The sequence below is a fragment of the Siphateles boraxobius genome, unplaced genomic scaffold (genome assembly GCF_051911475.1).
Source record: "Siphateles boraxobius isolate OS27281-9 unplaced genomic scaffold, OSU_SipBor_1 128, whole genome shotgun sequence".
Taxonomy (NCBI): domain Eukaryota; kingdom Metazoa; phylum Chordata; class Actinopteri; order Cypriniformes; family Leuciscidae; genus Siphateles; species Siphateles boraxobius.
Genome location: NW_027508731.1, coordinates 207,501 through 217,500, shown reverse-complemented (window position 1 = coordinate 217,500; position 10,000 = coordinate 207,501). Strand labels below are relative to the sequence as shown.

Sequence of the window (10,000 nt, the reverse complement as noted above, 5' to 3'; positions counted from 1 at the left end):
TTATTTCATGTTAACTCTTACTCATTACTACTTACTCATTACATGACATTAGTGGTGTGGCGAGGGGGGCGTGGTTTTGCGAAGTCTGTAGCGAGAGACGAGTCAGCGGGCTGTGCGGTGAGTAAGTGGGTCAAGTGCAGATGATGAACACCTGTGTCTGATTGCAGTGATTGGCGTGGAGACCGCATATAAGCTGCCGGGAATGAGAGAGGAGTGAGAGAGGCCTGGGACTCGCACGCGACTACAACAGAGCACACTGGCAAACGGACTGAGTTGGTTCAAATAGAAAAGAGTGTTTTGGATATTGCTGTAGTGTTTCACTACGGTGAAGGCGCACGAGCGCACCTTTTTGTTTTCTTTATTTTTGTTACTAAATAAAGTGCGAGTCCCAATTCCGCCGACCCTGTCTTCTTCTTCCTACACCCACGCTGAGTTTCATTACACTGGTGCCGAAACCCGGGAAGAAGAAGACTGCCGCCGCCATGCAGACCCCGCCAGGAACGCCATTTGCGGACCTCATTCAAACGCTCGCGGGTCTTCACAGGGAACAACACCACGCCCTGCTGGCCGTAAAGGAGGAGCAAGACCAGCGGTTCCAAATGCTTCTCCAAGGCCAGCAAGAAGACCGCGAGCTGTTCCGGAGCTGGCTCGATCGGGAGATTCGGGCCGTCCCCGATCCAGCTACGGCCTCGGCCCCGCCCCTGCCTCTCAATAAGATGGGACCCCAGGATGACCCGGAGGCATTCCTGGACCTTTTTGAGAGGTCGGCCGAGGCCCGGGGATGGCCCCGAGCGGACTGCCCCATGCGACTCATCCCACTGCTATCGGGAGAGTCGCAGATAGCTGCCCACCAACTGCCAGTCCAGAATCTCCTGGTCTATGAAGACCTGAGGCGCGCCATTCTTCAACGGGTTGGCCGGACCCCTGAACAACATCGCCAGCGGTTCAGATCCCTGACCCTGGAAGAGTCCGGCCGACCCTTCGTCATGGCGCAACAGCTCCGGGACTCCTGCCGCAGATGGCTGATGGCCGACGGAGGCGACGTCGAGGACGTTATCAACAAGGTGGTACTGGAACAATTCATCTCCAAACTGCCCAAGAAGACCGCCCAGTGGGTCCAGTGCCACCGCCCGACGTCGCTGGACCAGGCCATCCATCTGGCGGAGGATCACATGGTGGCGTGCCCAGGGGTCGACGAGCGTCGACGAGCCCCTTCCATCTGTCTCTCTCTCTCCCTCTCTCTCTCTCTCTCGTCCCCTTCTCTCCCCAAACCTGTCCCCCTTCCCAGGTCTCGTGGGGGGCTGATGCCCCGGCCGGCGCCGAGGTGGAAAACGGGGGCTCCGGCGGAGCCTGTCCCCGCATTCAGGGCCCCACCCAGGGGGGCTGCGTCCGTCGACCACTCCGCCCCGATTCCGGCAGCCCTGCGCTCTCCACGCCAATCCCTTGACCCGCTTCCCGCCACTGGGGCGGCGGGGAGGCCTGGGCCGGCCTGTTGGCGCTGCGGGGACCCGTGACACTTTATCGACCGGTGTCCGGTGATGGAGGTGGGGACGCTGATCCGGGTTCCCGACACGCCACAGGCTGCCCCCGATCAAGCTGGCCTGTACCAGATACCAGTGAGTATCAAGGGGGGTACTTATCAGGCTTTGGTGGATTCAGGCTGCAACCAAACCTCCATTCGTCAAAGCCTGATTCAACCTGGGGCATTGGATAACAGCCGCATGGTTAAGGTGCGGTGTGTGCACGGGGTGGTGGTAAGTTATCCTATAATGCCTGTGGTAATTCAATTTAGGGGACAAAAGCATAGCATAGAGGTAGCAGTTAACCCGCACCTCCGGCATCCGCTAATTCTGGGAACGAATTGGCCTGCTTTTAGTAAATTATTGGGGTCTTTATGTGCGGATGCCTCTTGGGAAAAGAAAAGCAAGGGAGAGACAGCGGTTGTTCAGGTGGGAGATGCTGAGCCGGGACCTCTGGCATCTGCTGCAGGGGAACGGAGTACTCTGGAGAGAACTATCCTCACAGAGCGCGATGATTTTCCCCTGGAGCAGTCCCAGGACGAGACGTTAAAACATGCGTTTAATCAGGTCCGTTCTATCGACGGCCAGGTACTCCACCCAGACCAACCGCTCTCTTATCCCTATTTTGCTATTTTAAAAGATAAGTTGTATCGGGTGACCCAAGACACCCAGTCAAAAGAGGATACAACGCAGTTGTTAGTTCCTAAAAGCCGCCGGGAAATGCTTTTTCAGGCGGCTCACTGTAATCCAATGGCCGGGCATTTAGGTCAAACGGCAACACTAAACCGTCTCATGGCCCGGTTTTTCTGGCCGGGCATTCACGAGAATGTGCGCAAGTGGTGCGCGTCTTGTCGTGAATGTCAGTTGGTGAATCCACCGGCCAATCCAAAAGCACCATTGTGCCCCCTTCCGCTAATGCAGGTCCCCTTCGAACGAATTGGTATGGACCTCATCGGGCCATTGGAACGGTCAGCACGTGGGCACCGCTTTGCGTTAGTCCTGGTGGATTACGCAACGCGGTACCCTGAAGCAGTCCCGCTCCGTAACATTTCTGCCAAAAGTGTTGCGAGCGCGCTCTTTTCGTTAATCTCCCGGGTGGGAATCCCCAAGGAGATTCTCACCGATCAGGGCACGGCGTTTATGTCACGAACTATTCGCGAACTCTATGAATTATTGGGCATTAAATCGATTCGCACTAGTGTCTACCACCCACAGACAGACGGATTAGTGGAACGGTTTAATCGCACTTTGAAGTCCATGATTCGAAAGTTCGTTCACGAAGACGCCAAAAATTGGGATAAGTGGCTAGAACCCCTCTTGTTCGCTGTACGCGTGGTTCCCCAATTCTCCACGGGGTTTTCCCCCTTCGAGCTTCTCTATGGGCGTCAGCCCCGCGGGGTGTTAGACGTTCTTAGAGAAGCTTGGGAGGACGGACCGTCCGCTAGTAAGAACGAAATTCAGTATGTCTTGGACCTGAGAACAAAACTCCACACTTCGGGGCGGCTATCAATGGAGAATTTGTTACGGGCCCAGGACAGACAGAGTCAGCTGTACAACAGGGGGGCTAGACTTCGGCAATTTGCACCGGGAGATAAGGTGCTTGTTTTACTCCCTACTTGTAGCTCTAAATTACTCGCAAAGTGGCAAGGACCCTTTGAGGTCACACGGCGGGTTAACGATCTCAACTATGAGGTAGTTCGAACAGATAGGGGCGGGGCACATCAAATTTATCACCTCAACCTCCTCAAAAAGTGGGTTGAGGCAGAGTCAGTGATGCTGGCGACGGTAGTGAGCGGAGAGGAGGATCTTGGGCCAGAAGCGAACACAAAACCACAATCTCTCGCGCTGGCTCTTGGCGGAGATCACCTCTCACCCTCCCAGCTCACTGACATTAAAAATTTACAAGCTGAATTTGCTGATGTGTTCTCTCCCCTGCCTGGTCGAACGGACCTCATTCAGCACCACATTGAGACGGATCCGGGGGTGGTGGTGCGCTGCCGCCCGTATCGTTTACCTGAACACAAAAAAAGGTAGTTCAGAACGAATTAGAGGCTATGCTGGATATGGGGGTAATAGAAGAGTCCAGCAGTGACTGGGCGAGCCCGATAGTTTTAGTTCCTAAAACCGACGGCTCGGTCCGCTTCTGTGTGGACTATAGAAAGGTGAACGCGGTGTCTAAGTTTGATGCTTATCCAATGCCGAGGGTTGACGAATTGCTTGATCGGCTGGGTACTGCTCGTTTTTATTCGACACTGGACTTAACAAAGGGTTATTGGCAGATCCCCTTGTCTCCCATGTCCAAAGAAAAGTCAGCTTTTACAACGCCGTTTGGATTACACCAATTTGTCACCCTTCCTTCCGGCTTGTTCGGGGCTCCGGCGACTTTTCAGCGTCTGATGCACAAAATTCTCTGGCCGCATGCTGCATATGCCGCTGCCTACTTGGATGATATTATCATCTATAGTAACGATTGGCAGCGTCATATGCAGCATTTGCGGGCTGTCCTGAAGACGCTGAGAAGGGCTGGGCTCACGGCCAACCCGAAGAAGTGTGCGGTTGGGCGTGTGGAAGTAAGGTATCTGGGCTTCCACTTGGGTCACAGACAGGTGCGTCCCCAAATTGATAAGACGGCAGCGGTTGCGACCTGTCCGAGGCCTAAGACCAAAAAGGAGGTTAGACAGTTCCTGGGGCTAGCGGGATATTACAGGAGGTTTGTACCTAATTATTCAGACCTCGCTAGCCCGCTGACTGATCTAACTAAAAAGGAAGCACCAGATACGGTCCAGTGGACGGAGCAGTGTCAGCAGGCTTTCACCCAGATAAAGGCTGCTCTGTGTGGCGGGCCGCTTTTACATGCTCCTGACTTCTCTCTCCCTTTCATCCTACAGACGGACGCATCGGACAGGGGGCTGGGCGCGGTCCTGTCCCAGGAGGTGGAGGGTGAAGAGCGGCCGGTGCTGTACATCAGTCGGAAGCTCTCTAAGAGAGAGACGATGTACAGCACCATCGAAAAAGAATGTTTAGCCATCAGGTGGGCTGTTCTCACCCTCCGCTACTACCTCCTGGGGCGGGAGTTCACCCTCTGTTCGGACCACGCTTCCCTGCAGTGGCTCCACCGCATGAAGGATACCAACGCGCGGATCACCCGTTGGTATCCAGCTTTACAGCCTTTTAAATTCCAGGTGGTCCACAGGCCGGGTGCACAGATGGCTGTGGCTGACTTCCTCTCCAGGAGGGAAGAGGGAGGGGGGGGGGGGGGGGGGCTACAGGTTACTTTGTAACATGTTAAATATGAATATTTTTCTTACACAAACGCATGTCTTTGCTTCAGAAGGCCTTTATTAACCCCCCAGAGCCATGAGGTCACTTTTATGGTGATAGATGCACTTTTATCATAGATGGATGCACTTTATGGACTTTCACTTCCATTATAAAGCTAGAGTGAGGATATTTTTTAATATAACTCAGATGGTATTCGTCTGAAAGTAGAATGTCATATACACCTAGGATGACTTGAGGGTGAGTAAATAATGGTCTAATTTTCATTTTTGATTGAACTATCCCTTTAATGAGCACATGAGAATCTGAACACTGCCTCTAAACGATCCTGTGTTTTCTCTTCTGCATGGCAGATCTTTGAAGGAAGCATTTTTCCATCAGCTTCTCAACGGTTTCCGGCATTATGATCGTCAGCTGAGGAACGACCTGCTAGTGTTGCTGTCTCTGATCGCATCGAACCCGAGCGCTCCTCTGATCGTGAGTCCACAGTCATCACTGCTGTAAACTCCACGATCCTAACGCTCTTCTCCACGAGCCTAACGCTCTTCTCCACGAGCCTAACGCTCTTCTCCACAAGCCTAACGCTCTTTTTCTCGAGCCTAGCGCTCTTCTCCACGAGCCTAACGTTCTTCTTCTCGAGCCTAACGCTTTTCTCCACGAGCCTAACGCTCTTCTCCACGATCCTAACGCTCTTCTTCTAGAGCATAAAGCTCTTCTTCTCGAGCCTAACGCTGTTCTCCACGAGCCTAACGCTCTTCTCCACGATCTTAAAGCTCTTCTTCTAGACCATAAAGCTCTTCTTCTCGAGCCTAACGCTCTTCTCCACATGCCTAACGCTCTTCTCCACGAGCCTAACGCCCTTCTCCACGAGCATAACAGTCTTTCCTCACGAGCCTAACGCTCTTCTCCACGAGCCTAGCGCTCTTCTTCTCGAGCCTAACGCTCTTTCCTCACGAGCCTAACGCTCTTCTCCACGAACCTAACGCTCTTCTCCACAATCCTAACGCTCTTCTTCTAGAGCATAAAGCTCTTCTTCTCGAGCCTAACGCTCTTCTCCCCGAGCCTAACGCTCTTTCCTCACGAGCCTAATGCTCTTCTCCACGAGCCTAACACCTTATTCTCGAGCCTAACGCTTTTTCCTCACAATCCTAACGCTCTTCTTCTAGAGCATAAAGCTCTTCTTCTCGAGCCTAACGCTCTTCTCCACAAGCCTAACCCTCTTCTCCAAAAGCCTAACGCTCTTCTCCACGAGCCTAACGCCCTTCTCCACGAGCCTAACGCTCTTTCCTCACGAGCCTAACGCTCTTCTCCACGAGCCTAACGCTCTTCTCCACAAGCCTAACGCTCTTTCCTCACGAGCCTAACGCTCTTGTCCACGAGCCTAACGCTCTTCTCCACAAGCCTAACGCTCTTTCATCACGAGCCTAACGCTCTTCTCCTCGAGCCTAATGCTCTTTCCTCACAAGCCTAACGCTCTTCTCCTCGAGCCTAACGCTCTTTCCTCACGAGCCTAACGCTCTTCTCCACGAGCCTAACGCTCTTCTCCACGAGCCTAACGCCCTTCTCCACGAGCCTAACGCTCTTTCCTCACGAGCCTACGCTCTTGTCCACGAGCCTAACGCTCTTTCCTCACGAGCCTAACGCTCTTCTCCACGAGCCTAACGCTCTTCTCCACAAGACTAACGCTCTTCTCCACGAGCCTAACGCTCTTTCCTCACGAGCCTAACGCTCTTCTCCACGAGCCTAACGCTCTTCTCCACGAGCCTAACGCCCTTCTCCACGAGCCTAACGCTCTTTCCTCACGAGCCTAACGCTCTTCTCCACAAGCCTAACGCTCTTTCCTCACGAGCCTAACGCTCTTCTCCACGAGCCTAACGCTCTTCTCCACAAGCCTAACGCTCTTTCCTCACGAGCCTAACACTCTTCTCCTCGAGCCTAACGCTCTTTCCTTACGAGCCTAACGCTCTTCTACACGAGCCTAACGCTCTTCTCCACGAGCCTAACGCTCTTTCCTCACGAGCCTAACGTTCTTCTCCACAAGCCTAACGCTCTTTCCTCACGAGCCTAACGCTCTTCTCCTCGAGCCTAACGCTCTTTCCTCACGAGCCTAACGCTCTTTCCTCACGAGCCTAACGCTCTTCTTCACGAGCCTAACGCTCTTCTCCACGAGCCTAACGCTCTTCTCCACGAGCCTAACGCTCTTCTCCACGAGCCTAACGCTCTTCTCCTCGAGCCTAACGCTCTTCTCCTCGAGCCTAACGCTCTTCTCCACGAGCCTAACGCTCTTCTCCACGAGCCTAACGCTCTTCTTCACGAGCCTAACGCTCTTCTCCACGAGCCTAACGCTCTTCTTCACGAGCCTAACGCTCTTCTTCACCAGCCTAAAGCTCTTCTCCACATGCCTAACGCTCTTCTCCACGAGCCTAACGCCCATCTCCACGAGCATAACGGTCTTTCCTCACGAGCCTAACGCTCTTCTCCGCAAGCCTAACGCTCTTCTTCTCGAGCCTAACGCTCTTTCCTCACGAGCCTAACGCTCTTCTCCACGAACCTAACGCTCTTCTCCACAATCCTAACGCTCTTCTTCTAGAGCATAAAGCTCTTCTTCTCGAGCCTAAACGCTCTTCTCCCCGAGCCTAACGCTCTTTCCTCACGAGCCTAATGCTCTTCTCCACGAGCCTAACGCCTTATTCTCGAGCCTAACGCTTTTTCCTCACAATCCTAACGCTCTTCTTCTAGAGCATAAAGCTCTTCTTCTCGAGCCTAACGCTCTTCTCCACAAGCCTAACGCTCTTCTCCACAAGCCTAACGCTCTTCTCCACAAGCCTAACGCTCTTCTCCACGAGCCTAACGCCCTTCTCCACGAGCCTAACGCTCTTTCCTCACGAGCCTAACGCTCTTCTCCACGAGCCTAACGCTCTTCTCCACAAGCCTAACGCTCTCTCCTCACGAGCCTAACGCTCTTGTCCACGAGCCTAACGCTCTTCTCCACAAGCCTAACGCTCTTTCCTCACGAGCCTAACGCTCTTCTCCTCGAGCCTAACGCTCTTTCCTCACAAGCCTAACGCTCTTCTCCTCGAGCCTAACGCTCTTTCCTCACGAGCCTAACGCTCTTCTCCACGAGCCTAACGCTCTTCTCCACGAGCCTAACACCCTTCTCCACGAGCCTAACGCTCTTTCCTCACGAGCCTACGCTCTTGTCCACGAGCCTAACGCTCTTTCCTCACGAGCCTAACGCTCTTCTCCACGAGCCTAATGCTCTTCTCCACAAGCCTAACGCTCTTCTCCACGAGCCTAACGCTCTTTCCTCACGAGCCTAACGCTCTTCTCCACGAGCCTAACGCTCTTCTCCATGAGCCTAACGCCCTTCTCCACGAGCCTAACGCTCTTTCCTCACGAGCCTAACGCTCTTTCCTCACGAGCCTAACGCTCTTCTCCAGGAGCCTAACGCTCTTCTCCACAAGCCTAACGCTCTTTCCTCACGAGCCTAACACTCTTCTCCTCGAGCCTAACGCTCTTTCCTTACGAGCCTAACGCTCTTCTCCACGAGCCTAACGCTCTTCTCCACGAGCCTAACGCTCTTTCCTCACGAGCCTAACGTTCTTCTCCACAAACCTAACGCTCTTTCCTCACGAGCCTAACGCTCTTCTCCTCGAGCCTAACGCTCTTTCCTCACGAGCCTAACGCTCTTCTCCACGAGCCTAACGCTCTTCTTCACGAGCCTAACGCTCTACTCCACGAACCAAACGCTCTTCTCCTCGAGCCTAACGCTCTTCTCCACGAGCCTAACGCTCTTCTTCACGAGCCTAAAGCTCTTCTCCACGAGCCTAACGCTCTTCTTCACGAGCCTAACGCTCTTCTTCACCAGCCTAAAGCTCTTCTCCACGAGCCTAACGCTCTTCTCCTCGAGCCTAACCCTCTTCTCCACGAGCCTAACGCTCTTTCCTCACGAGCCTAACGCTCTTCTCCACGAGCCTAACGCTCTTCTCCATGAGCCTAACGCCCTTCTCCACGAGCCTAACGCTCTTTCCTCACGAGCCTAACGCTCTTTCCTCACGAGCCTAACGCTCTTCTCCACGAGCCTAACGCTCTTCTCCACAAGCCTAACGCTCTTTCCTCACGAGCCTAACACTCTTCTCCTCGAGCCTAACGCTCTTTCCTTACGAGCCTAACGCTCTTCTCCACGAGCCTAACGCGCTTCTCCACGAGCCTAACGCTCTTTCCTCACGAGCCTAACGTTCTTCTCCACAAACCTAACGCTCTTTCCTCACGAGCCTAACGCTCTTCTCCTCGAGCCTAACGCTCTTTCCTCACGAGCCTAACGCTCTTCTCCACGAGCCTAACGCTCTTCTTCACGAGCCTAACGCTCTTCTCCACGAACCTAACGCTCTTCTCCTCGAGCCTAACGCTCTTCTCCACGAGCCTAACGCTCTTCTTCACGAGCCTAAAGCTCTTCTCCACGAGCCTAACGCTCTTCTTCACGAGCCTAACGCTCTTCTTCACCAGCCTAAAGCTCTTCTCCACGAGCCTAACGCTCTTCTCCTCGAGCCTAACCCTCTTCTCCACGAGCCTAACACTCTTCTCCACGAGCCTAACGCTCTTCTCCTCGAGCCTAACCCACTTCTCCACGAACCTAACGCTCTTCTCCTCGAGCCTAACGCTCTTCTCCTCGAGCCTAACGCTCTTCTCCTCGAGCCTAACGCTCTTCTCCTCGACCCTAACGGTCTTCTCCACGAGCCTAACGCTCTTCTCCACGAGCCTAACGCTCTTCTTCACGAGCCTAACTTTCTTCTCCACGAAAACTAAAGCTCTTCTTCACGAGCCTAACGCTCTTCTTCACGAGCCTAACGCTCTTCTACACGAGCCTAACGTTCTTCTCCACGAAATTAACGCTCTTCTGCACGAGCCTAACTCTCTTCTTCACGAGCCTAATGCTCTTCCCCACGAGCCTAACGCTCTTCTTATTAAGCTCTGTGTGTGTTTCAGGAGAGCGGGTTTGTCAAGCATCTCACGCTGTTCGTCACATTCCCTGAGTGTAAGTATTGGTGTTTTTCATAAGCGTTTGTTCATCTCTGTGACCTCGAATGAAGATCTGTGAATTGTATTTCTCAGTGAAGAGCCACAATCCTCTGGTGCGAAACCTCAAGCTGTCCTTCAACCACGAGGACTTCGAGATGAAGAAGCTCTTGTTGAATGTGATC

At 53.5% G+C, this 10,000-nt stretch overlaps 1 protein-coding gene across 3 annotated transcripts in view; it reads left to right on the top strand.

Moving 5' to 3' along the window:
* cfap69 (cilia and flagella associated protein 69) overlaps window positions 1-10,000 on the top strand; it is a 45,030-nt gene that overhangs the window by 20,952 nt on the left and 14,078 nt on the right. For all 3 annotated transcript variants that reach the window (XR_013202189.1, XR_013202173.1, XM_077225197.1), the window contains 3 exons: window positions 5,153-5,276; window positions 9,786-9,834; window positions 9,912-10,000. The exon at window positions 9,912-10,000 is cut by the window's right edge and continues 33 nt beyond it. Coding sequence is in view for 1 of the 3 variants with exons in the window: in XM_077225197.1 (XP_077081312.1) it covers window positions 5,153-5,276; window positions 9,786-9,834; window positions 9,912-10,000 (262 nt within the window). In the remaining 2 variants the exon portion in view is untranslated. The remainder of the gene's footprint in view (window positions 1-5,152; window positions 5,277-9,785; window positions 9,835-9,911) is intronic.